General features: G+C 38.6%; 1 protein-coding gene across 1 annotated transcript in view; it reads right to left on the bottom strand.

Moving 5' to 3' along the window:
* THSD7A (thrombospondin type 1 domain containing 7A) overlaps positions 1 to 25,429 on the bottom strand; it is a 284,135-nt gene that overhangs the window by 105,599 nt on the left and 153,107 nt on the right. Inside the window, exons 5-7 of the mRNA XM_064506365.1 lie at positions 18,590 to 19,421; positions 1,982 to 2,230; positions 224 to 405 (exon numbers count right to left, since the gene is read on the bottom strand). Of these exons, the coding sequence (XP_064362435.1) occupies positions 224 to 405; positions 1,982 to 2,230; positions 18,590 to 19,421 (1,263 nt within the window). The remainder of the gene's footprint in view (positions 1 to 223; positions 406 to 1,981; positions 2,231 to 18,589; positions 19,422 to 25,429) is intronic.

Here is a 25,429-nt window from a genome sequence, read left to right as displayed (position 1 = left end):
AGTAATTCATAGCTAGGAACCAATATTTGCAGAATAAAGAATGAAATCTCTACTCCTGCAATTAAATATTTTTATTTCAACTAGATTTTTTTCTAAACACAGATGACAGTAATCTGTAATGAAACAAGGCACTTGTGACAGAAGACAAAGGACATCAAGAAGCTCTGGAATGCTGAAGTGCTCTGATTTCATACTAATTCAATTGCAAGTGAATCAAATTTACCTTCTTTTTCCTTGAGGGTATTTAAATAGGAGAGGAGATTTTCATTAGCTTGAACGCAGTACATTTCCCGGGTTTGAATGCCACCTCCGCACAGCGCTGTCTGATTTCCTCGCCTTTTGTCCTGTTGGCTAAGTAAAGGATCAACACGGCATTCTGTCCACTCTGTGGTTCTCCAACCATACCTGCATCAAATTTGGTGAATAAGGTCTTTAAAAATCATGAAGCCATGTTACACAACATTAAGTTATGCAGGTCAAAACACTGTAACATTGTTATCCTTTTTCTCAAAGGATGGAGCCCCACAATTTCTTGTACATAAAGATGCATTGTTTGATATTTTATGCAGGTGGTAACATTGCATCTGTTACTTCACTTTTGAAATCATTACATTTTAGGAAGATCTTTCCTGTTCAATTCCTGAAACATACTGTACATATAAATATTTTATTGGAGGGAAGAAAATCTTCACATACAGAGAAATACATGTCTATGTCCAGATAAGCTAACTTTCAAGACTGTGACTCTCAGCATTTGTTTAGAGCTAGACAGTTAATATGAAACGAAACAAAAATATCAAACAAATGTGCACACCGAGAAACCTAAGAGCTAGAAGAGGAGATGGGGGAATGAAAAAAACAACCCAACTCCCAAAACCTCTAGTTCATCCTTGATAAGAGGCACAGAAGTTTCCCCTGAATATCAAGGCAAAGAGATAATTGTATTTTTTTTATTATTATTTCAGAAAACATTTCAGTAAGTTCCTTTTTCACTGTCAAGATGAAGACGGCTTCTCTGCAGTGCTGAAGCCTCCCTGCTGGGTGCTGATGAATGATGGGAAGCTGTGAGCCTTCTAATCAGTGAATGCACAGGAAAGAAGATCTGCGACCTCAAGTTAAAAGCCCAAGCAGGATTACGAACTGCAAGAAACATCACAGAATCCTCTACCCAACAAGTACTTAAGGCTAGATCAAGTGAACTGCTTCCCAGTGTGGCTGGAGATGGAGAAAGATGACATTTCAACTCTTAAATGAAAATTGTGTACCACATTTAGGCACACGGATGCAAAACGGCTTAACATCAAGTGACACTTCCCCGGACCCTCTTTTCAGTCTGATAAAGAAAAAGCACAATTGGGACTCTAATATTAATCTCAATTAGTTGATAAGGATTAGGGCAATCTCTTGAAAATACAGTGCTTGCTGTCATTTCTCCTAAACTTTAAACAGGGTTAATTTATTTACTGCTGCTTTTAGTCTCTCCCACTTTTCACCTGAGGCCTAGTCTTGCCTTATCTGGAGTCTCACTAAAAAAGTCTGGCTGCTAAACAGATGTTTATCAGCTCTTTCCCATGTTCAACATTTTGTCTGCAAACAGGGTATTTCAGAAAACAATGATTCTAGGAGAAATGCTATGCAGGATAAAGATCACTGACAAATTAATTAAATTGATTTATTATGGTCCTGCATGCAACCACGTTCATACAAACATGTTCTCCTTTAAAAATTTAACACTAACAAAGGTATGTGCATTTGTTATTTTTCCCACATTTAGAGCAGGAAGTGATTTCACGGTAATAGCAACTACTTGCAGATTTCAGCCTTTTAAGAACAGCACTGAATATTCAAAAGATATAAAACCCAAACCTATTATTTCTAAGTGACCTTAATAATGTTTTGGGTGACATTACAATCCCAGCCCTCCTCGCCTAATTTAAACTATTCAGTTTAGCGTTGGGAGAACTGTAATGAACCAACTTACGTAATGCAGGGTGCCACTCCATCCCCTTGAGAAATACACTGTTCCGTTTCCTCTAGTTCTGGGCATTCACTTTCACTGCCAATGGGAAGCTGTTTAATGGTCCGTGTCCTTGTACGATTCCCCTTAGGGGTTGTCATGTCAAAACAAGTTTTGGAGCATGGGGTCCATTCTGTCCATTCGGATACCTGGCACTCCTTAGTGATCACGCAGGACTGGAAAGTAATTGGCAACTTGTCTTGTTTGCAAAAGCTGTAAGACAGCATTAAAATTTTCAGCACCTGCTCACAGACAGTCATGAACTCCTACAGAAAAGCATCCACTGCACTAAGCATATCAGTAAATATTTGTAATGCTCTTAAGTTCCAATCCACAAGTATTCGATCTCAGAAACTGAGGTCAAAACTACTTTTGATTAAACTGACTCAAAACAGATACATGAGATTTGCTATAGTTAGACATAATCAATTCATACATAGGTAGAAGTATAAAAGAAGAAAGAAATTATTTTTTACCACTGATTTTTTATTTTTAGATCTGCTCTCTTACTTCTGCTTGGAACAAAAAAGAAGTGAAGGATCAATACTAGAGATGTTTTTGAAGAGAATCATGTGGTCAGTGTCATCATCTCCTCATTTCCAGATCATAAATTGTTTAAAAATGCAGGGTCAAATATACTGAATACTTGGTCATTAATAATTTACCTTGTTACAGCTGCTGTACTGCCACAGTAATGCCTCATGGTCTAAAAGGGGAACGTCATTATCTCAATGAGATGATCTCTTCATTAAGATAGAGCCTTCCCTGCTACAGTGAAACCACAGCCTTAATTCTCTGCTCCTCCTGGAGGCCATCGTTCTATTTCCTTTCTCCATCTGATTGCTTCACTCCCATATTATATAGGTTGTCATATAACATCACCTCCTCCCAAGTTTCCTTCTGACCTGACACCTGTGAGAGCAGAAGTAACCAGCCTCTGCACTCATACTGTGACTGAGGCCGAGTTTAATCAGAGGCACATTTTGCCAGGACACACGTGCAAAACTGCTCCAAAGAATAAAGCAGATTTGGTGGAGAGTATCAGTAGACAGAGGTCACTTAATAAAGTGTAAAACAAAACAGGGACTTGAGATGCTCTGTGGGCTTTGCATCTGCTTCTAAACTTCTTTGGGAAAGCTGCTACATGAGAAAGACTCATTTTCATTCTCAGAAGCTGTTTTACTAATTAACAAAAAAAAAAAAAGTGTCTCTGTTATTGATTTTTCTTGCCCCTGAGCAGGCTCACGGGGCAAGCACATTGACTGCGACTGGCCTCATGCAGAGCTTGGTTCCTTCCCCAAAAAGAAAAATTGCAACTTTGCAACAGAAAACGTTCATTAGGAAGTCTGGTGCATAGGAGAAATGAAGCCTTGAGGTGCAATGGGCCTCAAAACTAATGTATTTATCAGTTTAAAAAAATATCCTGAGCTAGTTAAATTCAAAAGAAATTTTACCTCAGATTTTCTGAACAAAATCAAATGGAAAAAATTGACAAAATTGAGATAGTCTACTGGAAAAAAAAAGTTTTCTCATAAACTTTCTCTATTGAACAAACATTCTGACAGAAAGTTATAAACCAACTCCACTTAAAAATTAAGGCCAGACCTGCAAAGTTAGTTTAGGCATCTTTCAAAAGTTTCCTACAGATCCCGGGCACTTTTCAGATTCCAAGCACTACTGTATCATTCACAAAGACTCTAACATAAACAACACAGCAAATTTAGATATCAAAATTTTTCTTTCATAGATCCTTACACTGTAATTGCTACATGTGCAAAAAGACTATCTGAGGTTCCCCACTTTTGGTGCCCTTGTGATTTTGAATACCATAATGCTGAAGTCTGCAAGTGGGGATCATGTTGTAAAGGTTTTTTGAAAATCCAGACTTAGGTTCTTCCACAGGAATCAATGGAAAAGTTATTTTGTCAGTGGGATAAGATTCCACAGGCTAGTTCCCTTCATTTCATCCTCATTTTATTTTTTATTAAAAGCTGTTGTAGATATAGTTTATATAATTAGAATGAACATTTTATCTTGTTCATTATTATTTACTTCCATATGCAGCAATGAAGAAGACTCAAACAGAATTCTATCATCTTAATGATCTTATTATATATTTATGTTCCTTGACAGAAGAAAAGGTGTGGAGTTAAAGCACCCACTGCCCCAAATATACACATATAAAATGAACCAAATTTGAATGAAAAATAAAACAATTTAGTTCTTCATTTCTGGTAACAAGGACATAAGTTTTACTAGATGGAAAAACAAGAGGCAAAGTCAGTTATCCATTCTTTTTCTTTTATGCTTATTAATGCCACGTACCACTTGTAGTATCACAGAATTACTGACAAGTAACTGATATTGTTGGAAGTCACCAACAATCTCTTCATTGTCATACCAACTACTATTTTTGTGAGATGGCAGAGACAGTGACAATTAGCAAAGGGAGTGTCACACAAGTAAATTAGCTACTGTTTCTTCTTGAAACACTTGGTTTTCTTTGGAAAAATGAGAGAAACTGGTGGAGTTAATTGCAAATAGCCATTATCAAGATTTCTTTCATGTTTCAAGCAGCAGGAGAAGACATACTTGATTGCAAGACCTTTAACTCTTAGTACTGGATGAAGCAGGGACTAAAGAAACATCACATTTAAACTTTCAGTATCATACATTTTTCTAAACAAGCCCTAATTAATCTTTAGTTAAACAAGAGATTGTGGAAATGCTTCAATCTCTTTGGAGTTAAAGATTAGATTACAAGAATAAAGATTAGATTATCTACCTCTCTGCCCATTACCACCTTTCCCTGTCCCAGGCACATGCATTCCAGTTACCTGAAACTGAACTAATCTGCATCAAATTTTATGTTGCATCTCTATACATCTCCCATTTCACAGGAGATTTGGGAACAATAAATTTGATGTTCCAGAAGTCCCTTGCCATTTTTCAAGAATTTTTTTCTAATTCTTTTTTGATTCTTGACACCTTCAGAAGATTTGCAAAGGATTTTCAAACTTTTTCTTACCAAGAGAAGCAGATCTTTCTCATAACCTTTCAGTGAATATAACTATATATACACAGACATTCATAATTAAACTAGTATTAATACTGCATTATAGAAAAATGCTAATTCTGAAAGGCCTATGTGCCATTTTGAAAGTTCAGCATATGTGATACATCAGCTGAATAGTTTGATCACACTTCCTTTAAATATTTGATCTAAGCAACTGCACAGATTGATTTCTAAGTGAAAGCTGGGAATTTCCCTTTCTCACACAAAATAGTCTTGTGGTTTTAGTACCTAAAGTTCCAGATTTTATTTCCACCAACAATTTACAGCGAAACTTCATTTCACGTGGATTACTCTGCACTTTCCAAAGGATTCATGGCACAGATTTAGTTATCTGAAGTTGCATGAATCCTCTGACAGGAGAATAAGCAAGTGGGCAGGTAACAGAAGACAGACAACAAGACAGAAATCATAGAATCCCTATGTATTACCCAGTGATTTCTGAAAAAGGAAATTCCCAGGGAAACAATGGGGATCATTTAAAGGAGGGAAGGCTTTCATGTCTCCCTTCCATCCCCAAAATAAGGCTTTCATATCCATTATATTTTTCTCTGTACGAATACAGAAAACCTCAAAGGTCTGACTTGTTACTTAACAGAAAGAAGCTCAAGCAGGCTAAATTTCTTTTTTTCATCACAAATGTTTTAGAAAGTTAACAGAAATCTTAATTCTACATTCCTGATGCCATCCAAACCGCTACAAGTTCTGCATCAAACACGTCCATTCTCTGTGCATTTTCAGTCACCTCAAAGCATACATTATGAATACAGATAGCTGTGCAAATACGGCAGGCAGAGCCAGAAAAGTCATGTTCAACCCAACCACCATGCTAACTCTGCCCAGATAATTGCTTGGGAGTGCAATGAAAAGTATAAGAGTTACATTAAGATGCTCTGATAAGTCAAGAGGGCAGACTTGTTACAAGAAGAGGTGGCATAGGGGAAAAGTCTACAGCAACTTGCCCTCAATCCAGCAAAAACATTCAAAGGACAGTCTCCTGAGCATCTGTCTTTTGACAAGAGAGACAGCATTATACAATCTGAAGTAATGCTGTGGATCGAAGAAGTGCCATTTAAGACAAAACGCAAGTATAGTGGGGAATTGAAGTTTATGGTCTATAAACAGGTAGATGGTACAGCGGAAGGAGAAGACAATCCTAAGCAAAACATCACAGGGGCTGAATTAGTCCTGTTGCTAACGAGCCAGCATCAAAACTATTCCTGATCTCAAAAACTTGGATTAGATAAACAAGCTAAAGAAAAAAGGCAGTGCTGGTTCACAGGGTAAAATACAGAACATAATTGCTGCTCAGCCTCTTTGGGAGATGTGTGATCAGGAATTTGTGTTCACTCACGTTCTGCAGCCTCACTTCTGCTCTTACAGCAGTAAATAAAAAATAAATATTGCTTTGGGCAGTAAATCCTCTCTAGGGATGGCAAAGTAATTTAAGAGATAATTAAGGTTATGGGCACACAAATAGAGACTGAAACTTGAGGCATAAGCCTGGAACAAATTGCATCATGGTACCCGTGTACGAATGAGCAAGCTGGGTAGTTGAAAGCAGTCTCTTTATTGGGAGGCAAGCTTTTAGATATGTGATAAAATTAGATTAGTCAAGAGGTAAAACAATTCTTTTTGAGGACAAATTTCTATTAGAGAGTGAATCTTGTGTTTACAAATTTTAAAAATCAGGATAACTTGATTTTATATGCCAATGACCGATTCAAATGTCTGTAATCTTAGTCTCACAACATCTTGAATTTGTTTAGAAAAGTCTTGGAACAGACAGCTGGTATGCCCTCTTCTATAAACCCAACTAGGAACATTTTTTGTTTTGAATTTGTGGAGGTTTTTTTGTTTTTACTTATTCCAGTAGGCAAAGCCAGACACATGATCATAGGACTACTTACTGATCTCTCAATTTTATGCAGAATAAATAGGAAAAAAAAATAGGTTTTAATGAAGGTACTGGGACTCACTGTACTGCAAGAGCTATACATCCTACTTGTACAACTAAGAGATTTTCTACTTTTGCTGGATTGATCAGCAGAAAGAATAGTTAATGAGAAAAGATAAATAAGAGCATGAGAATGGCTGAATGGTTCTAAGCAGTAATCCATGCAAAATGATATCTGACTTGGCAGTAGCCAATAAAAGGGCAAATATGGAAAGAGGGCAAGTCATACTTTCTCAACACACCCTTCTGTTTTCCAGAAAACTGTGGTTTGAAGATTTCCTGAACAGGAAGCTGAATCTTTGCATATACGAGCCCTTTACAGATTTTTCTTCCATGAATTTTTCTAATTGCAATCTGAACCCAGATCAAATTTTGGTTTCCACATCATCTTGGAAACAATGAGTTATGGAACTTTATTATTTACTATTAATTGTGGATAATTATTTTTTGCTTTAAACTTGCTCTGTTCATTTTGTTTTCTGGCTTTCGGCCTTGCATAACCATACTCTATTCACTTTTTCCATAATATTTGTATGTTTTGAGACTTCTGTAACCTCTCTCTTCAATTATCTCTTTGATAGGCCCTAGAGTTCTCTTTCACTTAGTCTCATTTTAAATAAACATAGTTATATCCTACAATCACAGGTTGTAATCCAGTCCTTTCATGTTGCATGTGCAACTTTGGGATGTAAAATTAGGCTGGATTTGAGGACTGTGCAAGTTCCAAAAGTGTCTGCAAATTAGTAATTATTTGGCCCAAGCTCCAAATTAATGGCAATATGGATCCATACATCCAATATTTTAAGGAGAAATCATTTTGAAGATCAATCATATGATTTGGTGCTTTTCTCTTTACAGCTGTTCTTCATGTTCAAATGGAACAGAGCTCCAAAGCAGGATTTGCAATTTCAATATAAGATTGTATAGTGGAGAACACATCATTTACAATACTCAGTTCATTCACCAGTGCTCATATTTAACAAGAATTGCATTTTAATGTTTTTACTTATATAAAGTAATATACCCCAACTGACAAGATTAATGCAAGGCAAATAACATCTTCAATAATTTTTCCACTATTTCATCTTCTTTTCTCTATTCTTTCATCATTATCAACATTCAACTTTGAGTTTTTTCTAATGACATTTTCTCAGTTATTATTCCTTATTTTCACTCACTGCATATGTTTTCCTGAAATTCTGATATAGTTATTTCTTTCTCTAGTTGATTTCCCCTTTGATTATATAGAAAGTTTTCCATTGTTCTGAAATGAATAGCATGGCTACAGTTCAGGACAGAGGCTGATGCCAACATAAGCTTTTGGCATTCTCGATCAACAAAAGCCATGAGTTACAGCTGGATTGAGAAAGGACTTAGCTAGAATTTTACATGTATATTGAAAACTGTGATCTTTAAAGCACTAGATGTGATGGTGGCTTATGTCCACCAGCTCTTTGCCCCTGAGGCTCTGAAGTGCCCTGCAGGTGCACCCATGGGTCTGCCCCAGCTGCTCCACACCACCGCATGACCTAACAGTGTGGAGGACTGGCTTGAGGGCAGAGGTCATGTGAAGATTGAACAACTAAAGGAAGCAGAACTAAGTGCATATCGCACACAGTTGATGTGAGCCAAGTCCCGTATGAGAGTAAAAACAGCTAGAGCCAAGGACACATTGTCCTTGGCTCCAAGGTGTTATCAATGATTAGTCCTGGGAACTTGCGGGTGATGTAATGCAGAAGTTGCTGGGTAAACCAAATTGCTGTTACCAATAAGGAGCTCAGCTTTTGCAATATGTATGAGCCTGATTAGTCCTATGCTATATAAAGAAAGACCACACCTAATAAAGTTGAAGTACACTGATCACTCATATTGAGCGTCTGGGTCTTCCCTCCGTCGGCTCCTCCCGTGCAAGTTTCCAACATAACAGCTCACAGCTGGAACAGAGATGCTCCTATATCTACCTATCCCAAGGAGGGCTCAGTGCAGAAGGCACTGTGAAAACAAACCTAACACACACCTACACCGTCAGACCGAAAAAAACCTAGGAAGCAGTGATGTTCTTCCTCCCCTTGCCTCTGCCATATTATATCATACCCTAGGGTTTAGACATCACAAATCCTTTGGTGATCAGTAAGAGGAACAGGTTCAGTTCCCTCCTCTGCCTGCTGTAGAGTTCAACGCCACGACTTTTGGGAAAAGACTTCTAACATTCTTTTGGAAGACGACTGCTTCATGTTTAGCAAAGAACACAGCTCCATTTGTATTCCCAAACAAACAAAACCCCAACAACATAATATACTCATGTGTTACACACCCAAAATGGAACGAATGAATTAATAACTGCAGAGAAGTGGAGAAGACTTAATCAAAACCAAGACTAATTGACTGGATGAAACCTGTACTGAGTAGTATATGAGGTAGTTCAGCAATTTAGCAAGAAAAAGGGAGCTGCTTCTGAAGGCTTTAGATTAAAGTACAATCAACATGTTAATGAGAAATCCAGACTCCTTTAATACTTTTTAAAGTGGCTTCATCTAAATACTAAGGAAGAAAAGCAAAAATTATTTGGCAGATTAAAAAAAACACGGCAGACTCCTCTCAGAGCAGAATAATTTAATCATCCACAGATGCCATACTCCCAGCCCTGCATGGCCTGCACAGAATCAGCAGTCTCTTACAATCAGTTGTATCAAAAGGAGACCATAAGAGTCTGTCTTGAATTCCGACTGATCTCATGAAATGCTGTATCATTAAATACCACTAGCAAAATGGTTTTCAATCTTTTCCACCCACCACAAAACAAAAACTATGGACATACAAGCTCCTTTGAGTAAACAAACTTGTCTGTAGAAAGAAGACTTGGAGCTGTGAAAAACTGCTCACAGAACACCAGAACTAGATGTTAGTTTAGCAGCTGAAAACCAAGATATGCGCACACATACACACGCGTGCACACATAAGGAGGTAGACTTGTAGAGTCTGCATTTTTGATTGAAGGGCAAACCAAAGCTAGAGGAAGCTTTTGGCAAAGAATCAGAAGATGCATTCGTGATTCCTGGGGGGGGGGGGGGGGGGGGGGGGGGGGAGGGACATAAACCTCAAGATGGAAAAACAGGTCCTTCAAAGACACCTTAGAACCATGAAAGAAGATGCATCCAACTCCCAAAGAATGCTTAAAACCACAAGGCAACTGAAGCAGGGGTTTGAATACAAGAATCTTACTTTTCGCAGATTTCCTAAACATGCAGTAGATTGCTTAAAGAAATGAGAGTTTTAGAAATCCTTCCCCGAGACTGCATCTACTTCTTGTAACTGTCATGTCATGGTGAAGGGGTAAAAAATATACTGCATTGCACATTAGTGTCATGTCCTGGAAAAGTGCACGCTTACACCACTGGGAAACCTGGCTACAGCCTCCCAGCCTGGATTCTCATGCCCTGTAAGAGAACTACCCCACAGGAATAGACAGGCTGGTCTAAAGGTCAAATCAACCTTTGAAACAGGGGTAACCATCTGTGCAGTTTTCTAAGGCAACCTTGAACAATCACTCTACCAGCCTGGAGGTCACCAGGAGCTATGAGGAAAACCAGCAATACTCATACTGAGTTCAGAGAGTCCTCTGTGTTATTTAGGATCAAATTAAAATTACAATATTGATGGTTAAGTGTCTCTTCCTCCTTCTTTATCTGACTACTATGGAACCTTAAAAGACATTCTGTATAAGTAATAGGGATTTTGGAATTAACTTACAGAGCCAAGAAACAAGCACAAAGTCCCAATGTGTTACAACAAGCTATTACATTTTCTATGCAGCATTCTCTTCAAAGAGTTCATAAAGTCTGTTGGATCCATCAACCTTTAAGACAACCCAACCAAATGAATTCTATACCATTCCTGGAGTAAAGGTACAGTTGCATTTTGAAGCAGACTGAAGTGATAAAATGTTCGGTATAAAGAAAATCTAGGTTTTTTTTCCTCATAAATAGAATTAAACAAATAGAAAAAAAAGTAGTTTTGTTTAATGAGCAGGTGTTAGACAGCAGGAACAGCAGAAAGCTGATTTCACTCCAGAGTCTAAATCATCCCAAAAGACTTACAATTTACTGTGAAGATGTAAAATGCAATATGTAAAGTCTAGTCATCCTTGAGAGTTTCAGTTTATGGCTGGTACACACTTGTTCCTTTAAAGAAGTAAGTGAAAGCAAGTCTGTATTTTTTCCTGGTAGCAAATGTAATGAGTATCCCTTATGACACAGTTCTGATTCATTTTTCCCACAGCTGCACTGTTTATTATTGGCCATATTGCATATTGTTCTAGGAAACCTTTAGTAGCTCACAGTATAATGGTATGTTATAGTCACAGAAACAACGAGGACTCTTTTACTCATTCACAATTCAAGTACTGTCCAGATAAGTGCTTTTCACAAGACTACTTTCCCATGATCCTTTCACAATTTTAATTAATTCTGTCAACAAAGATGCACAGCCAAAACAGTTTTGAAAAACAAAACAAAACAAAACCCTCCACAATCTTTCCACACTATGGAAGAAAATACAGATTGCAACTACTGTGTCAAGGAAAAATACATTGGCTAATATGGCCAAAGCAACAAAAAGTTCTACTACATCCAAATAAATGGCAACAGTAGCTGACATAGTAATGCTGTAGATACCATGAGAGAGCAAGAAGAAAACAAAGCAGTTTTTAGGGAGAGGTAATGTCTTTTACAGTCCAGTGATACAGTGACATGTATGCACAGCCAATGTTATAGATAACCTGCTGCACTAATTTTAAAACTATTTGGCAATGGTCTACATAGATGACTTATTAAAACTTCTCTATTTTTTGGTGAGGAAGGGTTTCCCTTTGCCTGTGGGAATATTTTGCCCTGTTCTTACCCTCTGTGTACCACTAATTAGTATTTTTTTTGATCCTAAATAAAAGTTAGATTCATGAAGTTATCAGCAAAGAAACAACAACAAAACTTGTGAATAAAAATATGCAGTACTGAAGTTAAAATAAGAAAAAATATATCAGTAATATTAGTTGTGGTTTACATATTATTTTACATTTGCTCTCTGTATCGATGCTTAGTTTTGTTGATGCCAGTGGTTTAATTCCAGTCTCCAACATTTGGACAAAGTGGTCAAAGTTAAGAGCTAGACTGGCCGTTTATTCTTAGTGGGAGCAGTGCCCAGCGATGCTGTCCCAGGAGATGTGCAAGGGAAGCAGAACTGTGCCACTTCCCTTCCTGTGCAGACCCCACTCCTCACAGGACAACATCTCCTCGGAGGATGCTCAGCTCACATGTACTAGGGAGTACTCTATGTCCCAGGACTACACTGAGCGGTCATACAAGGGAAAGAAGAAAATAACCCTAAAAAAATAATGCATTCTTGTTTGTTACTTATGTGACTACTTACTATAGTGTATCACAGACTAAGGTATGATACCAATATAAAGAACTAAAAAAATTCAGAAAAATAGCACTCAATTGGTTTGCTGAGAGTATTTTTTTGCTTAGGCATCTTGAAGTCAATTAATAGACAAATTCTCTGACGATGAGGCTGAAAAGATGCACAGAAGAATCATGCAGAAGAATCTTTGTTAAAGATTTCAGGGCCTGATTCCATTTACCACTGAGTACCTTAATCTCCCATTAAATTAAGGGTAGAAATTCAACACTCTCAGACTTCAAGGCCAGAACATGTAGCTTGCCATCATTACACAAGCTATTACCTCTTGTTAAATAAGATCAAATGCCTGTATTCGAATAAAAATACACTCTGGAAACGTGTCCGGTTTTGACGCTTTGCTCAAAAATATACAAATGTCATTTAAATAACAAAACAACCATTCAGTATATGCAAAGTGTTAAAATACAGCGTGGAGAAAGAAATGGTTCATTTCTGGTATCTCAGTTATTCAGTGCAGCGTGCGCATTTCCATCTTAAACCTAGATTTTGGCATGGTGTGTCAGATGTATAGCAATAGTGACAAGCCACTGTCAAAACAGCAGCCTCAATAAAATGATGAAGCAGGTACTTAGAATAGAAAGAAACACCCGGTGAATAATATTATGCACATCCACAGAAACTTGTCTCACCAAAATCGCATTAAAAATCTACAGGATGCTTCTGGCTTTCAAATTCATGGAAATTCTAAAAGCACAATGAAAACTGTTAGGAAAGCAATATGTTTGCATCCCTTTTCTCTATTGATATTTTACATTTTTATATCCCAATGCATCTGATAATAACCCTGCAGCTTTTAGTTATCATGAGTTTTTTCTTCTAAGACAACTATCTGCTTCCCTGTACTACATTCGTTAAGAGCACATTCTCTCACTACTTCCAAGTTAATTTATCAAGATAACTGTAAATGGCTCCTTATCCAAAAACAATATTTACAGATGTTCTGTTCTTAGGTAGCTTACGGCTTTTAAACCCTTACAGCATGGTGAACTTGAGGGCTTCCTCTACCAAAACAGCTACAAAGGTGCAGTTTCCAGTATATATTTCCAGTAATATAGAAAAGGTGAGCATGTTCGTGTCAGGTCCTCAGTGAGACAAGCCAAAGCTCACTTACACTCCTTCATGTGTATAAGCTGGCCTCTCCACATTGCTATGTCCTCAGCTTCCCTCAGCCCATCTCCCTGAAGCTGCTCTGCAGCAGCCACCGTTGACGTCGCACACATCACCCTTCCTGCCTGCTCTGCTATGGAGCAGCTCAGAGAAGGAGACAGACTCTTTGTAAGGCTATCTCTAAGCAAGGAGCGAATGACAAGCAAGTTGCCGAGGAACTGACCGGTATTTCTTACATTTTGATTGGATGTTCCTCTTTGCCATCATTATGCTCCGTTATTGTTCTTGCACAATGTGATTTCTCATTAATGAAATAAAGACCTGTATATAAATAAAATTTTACTGTGGCTTCTTCAGTTCTCAGTTTTGAGTCATCAACAACATTCAACTTCATTAAGACAAATTCACAAACATTCAGACAAACAAGTCTCTACCACAAAGGTGCTGCTGAGGAAATATTAACCAATTCTGAGGAGTGCAGCCAAAGGGCTGGCAGGGACCGTTTCTTACTTTCACTCTTCCATTTTTCTCCCACCCCAGGCAGGGGCTTTTTGGTCCCAGCTTAAGTAAGGTCCACACCGAGATGATGGAAAGTGAGCGAAGAAATAGTGCAGAAGCTTCTGGGAACATATATTTTTTCTCATTAGCTAGTTATAACTGCAGAACTGCTTTAAATATAGTCCTGTTTGCAGCCATTTGAGCCAACTGACTTTCAGCAGTCATAGCCTGTCACCAAGTGTGTAGACCAACAGCTAAAGGGGAACTTTTGTCACTGAATTTCAAAATTTCTGCAGAAGTGCCAAAACATGCAAGCCCAGTAAGAATCTCTTGCTTTGTTCCAAGTTCTGGAGAGATGCATGTTCTTACAGTTACAAATACTTGCATGCCTGTGACCATAACCTGCCAAAATCCTTCCAGATTTCAAATTGACTTCCCATTCCAGCAGGATCTTAACAAAGCATCTCAGTAAATGGTTGTATGAATTAAAGAGTGCTAAAACAAAATATTTTTTCCTAGACTTTCCAAATACGGTCAAAATATTTTTACTAAACTTTCCCCCAAAAGTCTGCTCAGGAAGACAACTGAGACTGAATGGTAAAATTTTGGCAAAGTAGAAGCTACCAGAAACAGAGTACATATTGTAACAGAAAATGATAAGCTTAACATAAGGCACAACCATCTCAACTTGTAATAGCGCAGCATGATGAAAGAGATTTGCAACTCCAAATGAATCAGTACCTGAGTATTATGTTTTTCCACATTTACAGGTTTTGATCCAACAGTTGTCTGTGTGATCTCTGGCAAATTCCACTTGCGCCAGAAAGAAAACACTTGATAGGATCTTTATTGTCCTCTGTGCTAACAGTAACGCTGGCCAGGTTTTGTTAGCTACCCAGATTAGTCACTTTAAGGTCCACTTTAATTACCAAATTCTCTCTTCTCCAACAGAATTTATAACTTTATTTCTATTTTTTAAAATATTTTCAGTGCACCAGAATGTCAGTCTAAAGGAAACAGAATGAAAATACAGACCATGTAACATGTACATTATTGCAGAATGAGCAATACAAAATCCAATATTCATCCTTCACAGGAGACTATGTATTGTTCACTCGGCAATAAAGTATATAAATTACACTTTGATTTTCTTGTTCCACTTCTCTTTACCATGCTTGGTGTGCTGATGTGTCTAGAGAATTTGCCTTTTTGAAGTTTCGCTGACAGCTTTACAGAATCATTTTCTCTGGAGCACCCCTCTGAAACTTGTTATTTTTAACCCTTTTCATACCATACCAATTTTGCTACCTGTGCAAAAATATTACTCGCCTGAGGGTTTCTCTTCTTCTTTCACTCATGCACCAGGGGGCTGATTGCTTCTGATTGCTAAAGTCAAAACTCACAGAAAATGGGCTATTCAAGCTGAAGAGCATTTCACACGAGCATGGCAGGTTTCCAGTCACCTTGTCTGTCTGTATTATTTAGTAACACAGTTACTATATGATGGAGATTATAAAATCATTTGACCAGGCTGCATTGACAACCTGGGTAGAAAAAATAATTCTATTGCTTGATATTCTGGAACGGCAATCATAGAATAAGGCATTTGTCCACAAAGTGAAGGGTGCAGCATAAAGAAAACAGATGGATATACAGATGACAGATACATAGGTCTGTAAAAGCCAAGGTATCATTGCTAGAATTTCTCACATGAGTCATAAAATCTCAGTTTCTTGTTTTCACAAGAAGCAATGCAATTGGAAAAAAAGATTCTATATTGAGCTTTATGGGGATACTATTATTTTAGAAATCCTTTGTGCATTTGCAACATAAAAGTATATTCATTAGACATGAAAATATCCATTACATCATTTGTGCCATTCTCTGTCCTGTGAAGAATGGCTCCTACATTGTATTATCTATTGTTTCACTGCCTCAGGCCACAGGGTTTCATCCATTTCCCTTGAGCAACTATTCTGTAGCCTAAAATGCATATATATGGTGTAGTATGCTAAGATCACTGAAATTAAGATAGTGTTACTGATCTGAGAGAATTCAAGAGTGAGTATAAAGATAATGAGAAAAGTATGGTATTGATTGCCAGCTATACTTATATCTTTATTTCACCATTTATCAGAGCCTCATTCAGTCTATGAATGTTTCTCTTTTTATCCCCCACTTTTTTTTTTTAATGCAGTAATTCTGAATGATATGGTTAACCTTTCAAAAATGCAGGGATTTTCAAACAGATCAGCTGGTTGCCACCTACTACTGGTATGTTTAATAAGCTGCTCCATCTACTTGAGGGCTAATGATGTTCGTGGCCTGGTGCACGTGGCAGGCTGCGTGATGAGAGGCTGGAACAGGAAAAGAGACAGAGCTGCGGCCAAAACTTGGGTCTGCCTAGCAAGCTGATCTTGAGAGTCCTTCTGTGGACACATAACCAAGTAAGGGTCAAGACTTTAAACTGCAGAAAACCGGAGCTAGAAGGGACATCAGAAAGCTATGCAGTCAGCCCCCCTTCGTGTTACCCAAGGTAACAAAGGGTTACTGTATCTCCATCATTCCCAGCAGATGCATTTCCAGATGAAGCATGCAAGAGCTCTCAAAGATGGAAGCTTCACAAACTCCCCAAGCAGTCTTTTCCAGAGCTTCACCATAAAATCTAACCTGACTGAGCACTCCTGCAATTAAGTCCCCCATTGCTCTTTCTATATTTCCATAATATATGGACAACAGTTCTTCCTTGTGCCAGATTTTTATATACCTAAAGACATTCCACCTCTTTTCTTAGATGCCCCTCCTATCAGCTAAACAACCCAATTCCTTCAGGTTTTCCTTCAGCCAGGGACACCTCATCATTCTCCTGTTTTACTGCTGGATCCTCTCTGACTGGTTCACCGCCTTTCTTGTGCCCAAAGCCACTATGTCCCCGATGACCCACAACCAGTGATGAGTTGCCTGGAAGAATGTATGGATTCTTTATGCTATAACTCCTGTCTATGTATCCCTATATGACACTAGCCTTTGGCACAACAGCTTGACATGTTCAGCTTGAAAAGAACTGCCGCTTAATTAGTTGCTCCCCATCCTTTTTTTCCCTGCTTGTTCAGTTTTGTCCCTGCTCTGTTTATAGGTTAGGAAAATGAAGCACTCTTCACTTTGGGGTATAAGCAGATTGTAGATAAGAAGTCATTTATAAGTAATATCCGGACTTACTGTGTTTGGGGAGATGGGTCCTGTAGTTAGACATTGATATTCAGGCATGGAGAAATGAAATTTTTTAATTATTTACTTGAACTTCTAAGTTTAAATATAGTCAAAAGACTTGTTTACTATACTTGAAAAACTATAATATATGCTTTCTCACAGGTATGTTCGAATCAATTATAGTTCTCTGATAGAATTTTTAATTGGTAGAACAAAAACTCCAGAGTAATATATCCTGGCAAAAAGTTCTTCAATGTTAATCCAGCAGCAGTGGGTGTCAACCTGATTCAGCAAGATATCTCATTCATTTCACAGTTGAAGTTAAATTGGTTAACCATATACTGTTCTAGAGGGAAGGAAGCTGAATCACATCACAGACAGGAAAAGGTGAAGGAGAAATCAAAAGGTTTCAAACTGGAGCAAAATATTCTAGGGGACAGGAAGGAAAAAAATGAGCTAGCAAGAGAATGCCAGGTAGAACTGCCAAGTGGAAAATAATATGATGACAGAAACGTACTCAGAAGCCTATGGAAAGAGTTAAGTAAACATTTGTGATTGCCTAAACCCTTAAAAAATGTATATATATGTAAAAGAAAACATGGGAAGGAAGCATTCAATATCAGAAGAAACAGCAAAAAGGTGCAAAAGAGAAAGAAACATGAACGAAGGTACATGGAAGAAACACAGAGGATTCAGTCTTCTTTTGACAAATTTTGCCACAGGAAGCAAAAAGAACAAACAATATTTCATGCTTTTCTATTTCTAAACAGACGGTATTGGAAAGAATAGTGGCTGTGTTCTCATGCAGCATCTTTCTTTCTGTTTTCTACGCCTACTGTCTGCCAAACCCATCTCAACCTCCTGTTAATCCTTGTGCCCGAAGCCTTAAAAGCAGTAAGGGAGGAATCACCTGTTCCAAACATGTGTGACTTGCTATGGAGTAAAGACCTGCCTAAACCCACAGAAAGAGAAGAGACATTTGATAAATAACATCCAGCTTTTGAGGGAAAACTACACAGACAAACAAAGGCTATGGCGTTAGTATAGTTTAATAGTACATGTTTGTGTGATACTTGGATCACCAGCACAGCTTGCATGCCTCACGAGGACAGGTGTCCAAATTGGAAATAGTGCATGTGCTACACTGAGATCAAGGCCTGTGCAAAATAATACCATTGTGCAATTATGCATGCTTTACTTAAAATTAAATGGAGACAAATAAAGATGTGTAAAAATAAACAGTGATTACCTCAAAGCAGCGGTTTTCCCATTTCTGTGGGTACATGTAACCTGCCTGGTTTGATACCCAATTTGTATGTCCCAATATTTGTTCTCCTGTCTGTTTTGCCTGTTTCTATTCCTCTTCTTCTTAATTAACTCACGAGCCTCAGGATCCCGTACTGCTTTTTCTCTGTCCTTTTCCTTGTCTTTGTTCTTCCCTCTCTTCCTCGCTTGCCTTATCTGCCGCGAATGGGGCACTGAGCAGGCACTCCAGGGTCCCACGTTTAGGTTGTACATGCTCTCCTCCATAGCACAAGGGCTAGACTGGCAGATCTGAAATTCAGTCAGGTTGGGACAAGCAGAGCCACCGAACTGCGGAGGAGCCACGACGTGGCGGGTTCGGTGCTGCAGCCCACTGCCGCAGGTCTTGGAGCACTCTGACCACGGGGCGAATTCGGCCACGATGCAGTCCTGCCGGCAGGGGATGAGGCACGCCTGCTCCTGCCGAGGCTTGGGCTCAAAGTACTCACATATGACATCCTCAGCAGGGACGCCGTTGACTTTCTGAATGCAGGTTACGTCCCGCACCTGGATGCCTTCCTCGCCTTTGAGGCACTCGGCGGGTTTCTCATGGCCCCTCGCCAGGACGGGCCGGCACTGATTCCAGCCGCCCAGCTGCCAGTCGTAGAGCTCCTTGTGCCAGTCGCACACGCGGAAGCAGTGCTGCTGGTTGTCCGGCCTCTCCACCTGCTTGCAGTTCGTGGGCAGGGTCGTCCAGCCCTCCACGTGGGCACACCACACCGCTCGCGTCTGGATGCCACCCGGGCCGCACTCGTCTCCCATGCATCGCCCCCACGGACCTGGAAAACAAGACGAGACGATGACGTTGTACTTGTTCTTCTACCCTGGTGCAAAGCTCACAGAACCGGTTATGTGTTTCCTGCTCCTCTAAAAATATCAGCCTTAGAGAAACTCCACAAAGGAATTAGTATGGGATTATTAATCACCTCTTATTTTTATGATTACAGGTACATTTCATTTCTTCTGCTAGACAAATTAAATATTTAACTTCAAGAGCATGAAGAAAGATTAATCACACTTGAGAATGGAGAAGTCACAGTCATCACGTGGTTTTGACCAGCAAGATGGGATACAAAGTCCTTCCCTCCAAGGCACTTATCTAATCTTATCTCTCACCTGCATGAAAACCCTTTCCTTGATTGCTTTAGCTTTTGTTTAGTTTTTCTACTGTACTATGCTTTATACGCTGATGCCAACTATTACCACTTTCTCTTCCTTCTATATCGTGTTAAGTAACGAGAGCAACATCATAATGCGTGCTGAAAATAGGGGTCATTTCAGGTCATGGTAGGCCACTTCTGCTCTTTCCTCTATTATAACCACAATAAAAAATAAAAGCAGGGTAAAGGAGGGTTTGTTCCACACAACCAGTGAAATGACTTGTCTGGAATATGTTGTGGGAGACAGAGACTTCCCAGCACCGGTAACTCAAGAAAGAACATAAATTATTTCTTTTTTAAATCTAAAAGGTCCATGATAGGCACTCCACGTTATCATAATAACAGTAACAACAACCCCTGAATGATGATACGGTTGCTTTTGCTGTTTCTAAAAAATATTATATTCACCAGATTCAATGCACAAAATGCACAGATCAGAGGGTAAAGAACTGAATCTTTGTTAGTTGTGAAAAGACAGCATTATGCTCTGGGTATTTTTCTGTTTTTAATACCCCCTCATACCAGTCTAACCTGGAAAGCTTTGTTTACGCATTTTGCATCTACCTACTATGAGAGAAGAAAAGATCAAGCAGTTCGGCAAAACAACTATAACAATTTCCCGAAGAAAAAATGTCTACCTGCATTAAACAAATGCAAACTTTGTCAAGCAGTTGTCATCCAGAAGACAGTTTTTCTGACTGCGAAGTGCTAAGGTTCCAAGAAAGACCTGGGGCCAGATCATACACTCCTTTTCATCTGCATGACCCTGTGACCGTAACAAGACTATTTGTGTCAGCAAAGTTGCAGGATTTGCAGGGCTGAGCCTCTGCTGCTTCCAAAGCAGGTTATTAAAGGAATAGTGATAGAAGGTTAAAGGAATCATGACAGTTATAAATTATTTAAAACACTTTCTCATTTAATGATTGGAAGGAATATGAAGCTGTAGCCTATTACTGATTCCCATGGACTTTCAAACTCTCATTGCCTTCACCAGAAGTATCAGCTGTTCATCCAACATTAATTGCAGTAGCAGTTTGGGGACCAGATTGATGCTGGGCTCTGCACTTAGTCTCTGTGCTCCTCGCTGCTGTTTCATGGAGCAGACACTCAGCTGAGGCACGCTGCAGCTGAACAGTTTGTTTGTGGTTCTAAAATCCTAAGCATTAATACCAGAGAGCAACGCCAGCTGGCAGAGACCCATTCAGCACATGGAAACCCCTCTGCTGTTTTTTGCAGATTAAGTTTGAATTAGGGTTTCCAAGGTTTAGCTAGATACTCAGGGAAATAAACATATATTAAATACATTTCAGTTCCCATTTCAGCAAGATTACCCTACTTTATTTCTAACCAGCCTTCCACAAGTAACAGATTCATTGTTGTATTTAAATTTTTAGGGTATTTATATTGACTTAAGATATACCATTTCCCCAGAAAATTCCGTCAAAACTCTATTTGAAAATAACTACCAACTTTAAAAGAATAAAATGGCAGAAAACCACCAACGAAAGCAGAGATACTAACATAATTGTGACTGAACATAAAGCTAAGTCATTCATCTTGCAAACTGCAAACTCCTGTCTTATCACGTCACTGCATCTTGTGTATAACATGTACGTCCCATTAAGCAACCCCTCTTTACAGGTCAGATCTTTACTACCATACTGCAGATGAAGAATTGCTGCTTTGGGATTCTACCAAACTTGAAATCATCAATTATCCAAGAAAGTGCATTATTTCTAAAAATTTTGCTTGACAGCTAAGCACTGTCAATCCCATTCATTACCACGTTTATACTAATGCAAATATTAAAAATTTCAGCCTCAATGCATGAAATCCTGCCTTCAGCAATGTAAATATGAAAAAATTATAAGAAAAGGTCTGTACATGAGTGTGATAATTGGGCATCAAATAAGCTCCTCCAACAGATTACAAGAGGGTTGTTTTCAGAACTCGATTTTCAGTGCGGAGGAACCTTGAGGTGCACAAACAGGCTCACTTACTAAACACAGCACTATTCTGCTTTTGCTGTGAAGCAGCATACAATATTATAAAAGCATTGCTGGTGAGTACTAACCAACCACATTTATATGAACCTCTAAGCAAACTACTCAGCACCTCTAGGATCATGTACAGACACACAGCTAATATTGATGATGTATCCGATCCTCCCCCTCACCTATATCTAAGTTGATTCAGTTCTTTATACACTAAGGGAAAAATGCAATTTTATATACAATTTTTAAGTTTCAGTACAAAATAATCCAGCTAGCACATGAAGCTGTAAGTTCTACAACAGCTTAATTTTTCACTCTAATGCATGCTTTATATGACCACGACAGGGCCCTAAGGTGAGCTACAGCTTTGCAGTGGATCTATTCAGACTTTCTCCTGTAGCAAACTCCCTCAAAAGACTGAAGGGTTTCCAAATGTATTACAAACAGTAATTAAAGAAATAAATAGGAAGTCAGCTTCTTATAGTGTTGGAAATCGTCGCTGAAGTCATAGTGAGTTTGAAATGTCATTTGTAATTCTTTGTCTTCAGAAGAGATTACTGCAAAATACAATATTAAGATTCTCTCTAAGCTTCTGGAGGATTAACTTTTATTTTTGTTGGGAACAGGAAAGTAATTGAATTAACCATTACTGTAAATTTATTCTGAAATTTCAGAGAGTGATCACAGTGAGAACAAAGCAAGCTATCATAGTATTTAGTATCTTATCTTACACATTAATACATTGTTTCAGGTATTAAAATTCTCACTATCTGAAAGAGAAACAACTTCTTTTGAACGTCGATCCTTGGGCAAATAAGGCTATCTGAAAATCCCTTCGACTTTTCTTCCCTTAGAAATACACACAAAAACAAAACAAAACAAGACCCCAAACACCCCCAGACAAAAACCCCAAACATCTGATAACAAGCATATCTTAAAGCATAGGGCAAGAAATTATTCCCATTTTTAATGAATGAGAGTTTCTCCACTGATTTCATCTGAATTTTGGGAAATGGTTTTGACACATTTTGTGTCACTGGTTTGGTGTCTGTAAGTAGCATTAACAGTTTAATGCATTAAATAGTTTAATAAAATTAAACAGTTTTTAAAACTGTTAATTAAAAAATTAACAGTTTGTGCAGCTTGGGCTGCACAAGACAATGAGCAGCTTAGTTTTGAGTATTTTGAGGACTGCCTTTGAAGAGACCACTGGGAAACTGATTAGCAGAAATCTACTTTCCTTAAGCTCAGATGGAATCTAGCCTCCAATAAGACCGCAGACCTCAAATTTCTTTATAGTAAGAGGAAGCTGTGATGAGGGCCAAGGAGGTTAACCTGGTGAAATGGGACTGACAGCCAGAAGGGCACAAGCATTACAAGATACAACACCAGAATGAGCAGCAAATCTCGGGAGAGGTCGGAAAGACACAGGTCAGAAAGCCTTCGGCGGGCGCGGGAGACGATGCTGAACGCAAACTGCACTCCCAGAGCGGAGCCAGGCCAGCAGCAGAACGAACAGCCGCTCACAGAGAGTAAAACAGGCCCAACGCCGCAGCCAAAATCACTCGCAGATCCACTTTGTTAAGTGAAAATGCAATAAGCGCGGGTCTAAGTTGCTGTCGTATGCTCATATTATCTATAGTTGCTTTACACAGTTAAGGACAAAGGAAAAGCAACTGCTGTTGCAACGGACTATTTTTATCGCATGCATTAGCTAATTGAGGAAAGGCTAAACAGGCACTGGGTGTCAGTAATACAGACACATTGTCTACTACGTTAGGAAGACGGAAAATAGCAAAGTGCCTTAATGCCAGATGAATTTGTGATAGCTTTTTTTATATGGAATCTGATACGTGGCCAACATGACAAGCTGGTAGCACTGGGAGACACAGATTCCATAATTCATACTATCAGCAATGCCAAGCCAGAAGAGGATGATCATTGATAGATAAACCCTATAATCTTGCATCTTTCCCACTCGTTGGGGAACCCTGTGGGTGCTGCAGCAATTGCCGGGTGCCCTGTTTCCGACGCAACTCGCTCCCGCACGTGCTCCCCTACGGGGGGACCGTGGATCACCTTGGCTGCCGCCGCTCTGTAATGCTTCTGTCTTTCTTAGCTCTCTTTCAGAGGTTGAAAAGAACAGACAAGACAGTATCTTTATCAGAGAAAACAGATTCAGGATACGGAAGAAAGACAGAGAAAGAAAGGAGTCTCAACATAGCAAAACATAACAGGATTTGGAAGATAATGGAGAATTAAATATGCCTACAAACAATTTCACATCTAGGTCAAATTTCTTTTCCTGATAGTGAGCAAGAGTGTTAGCCGCACTGCAGCTTAAATACTTTCAGAATCAGAAGTTGTTTGCATTTCTCAAGTTAGAAAAGGAATATAAAAACTAATATTAGAAGAAAAAACTGTGATGTAGATGAATCTAACCTATAAATTGGACAGAGTTCACCCAGCTTCCCAGGGCCCACTTTCAAACACTTGGATAAAGCCAAACTTGAAGGTATATAAAATCAGACATTTAGATTAATTTCTAGCTGTGCAGTTTTGCACATAATTATTAAGTCATTTTTCAAGTGTCGGCCCTCCCCCCCGCCCTTAATATCTTTTGGAAAAATACATACACACACATGTCCTCGATGCTATCTATGGTATGGTGAATAACATACCATAATTTTGTTTTGAACTTTCTCTTAAAGTCATCAATGTAACACAACAAATAAGCATAAAAGTAACCATACCAGTTAACCATATCAGTTTATATTCTGACATAAAAATTACCAAAAGCATCACACTTACTCAGCGCTTCCCTAAGTGAGAATTTTCATATTATACCTTCAGGAATTGCTGGAAGCAAATTTTACTTATTTTCCTTCAGCAACTACTCCATTTTTACATTAGGAAACTGTTGTCACTAAGACAAGGTTGTGCACCTGATTAGAAAAAAATTTTGAGTTTAACATGCTTTCCCAGGACTGGCATTGGCCACCTGTGCCATAATTCATGGTAGTTTTAACACCGTGTTTCACTTGGTAAAAGTTTTTTTTTTTTTTTGCTTTGTGCTTTTCCCTCCTTAACATTGTGACAATAATTATAATTGATATAGAATTTTTTTTATCTACGATAAATATTGAGAGAGTAAATAGTATATATTTTTATAGTATAAAAACACATAAAGAAACAGAATAGTTTCAATAATTTTCTCTTTTATTTAATATATTGCTAGTTCTTCATTCCTGAGACTGCCAGGTCTGAAAATCTACTAATTCAATACATGAAAAAACAAAAAAAAAGTCCTTGTATTTGTTTTGTTGCTCTGGCTGCAGATTCAATTTTTTAAATAAACTGCAGGAGGGCTCACACTCTCCATACCACATTTCTTCCCAAAGTAATTTGAACGTACAGAGGCATAACACCATGAAAATCACCATCTACACCAAAGCTATTGAGAGCCTCCAGCTCTCAGTAGTTGTGCAACGTGATAATCTGAAGCATACGCTAGCATTTGCACAAACATCAAAGGCTGATAGCTCACAGTGCAGAACTATCTGGCTTTGTATTTTGGTCATAACCCGTAATGAAATCTTCTCCTTTAGGTTTATAATAAAGTTAAGCTAATTC

Source organism: Dromaius novaehollandiae, chromosome 2, assembly GCF_036370855.1.
Source record: "Dromaius novaehollandiae isolate bDroNov1 chromosome 2, bDroNov1.hap1, whole genome shotgun sequence".
Lineage (NCBI taxonomy): Eukaryota > Metazoa > Chordata > Aves > Casuariiformes > Dromaiidae > Dromaius > Dromaius novaehollandiae.
This window is presented reverse-complemented; position numbering and strand designations above follow the sequence as displayed.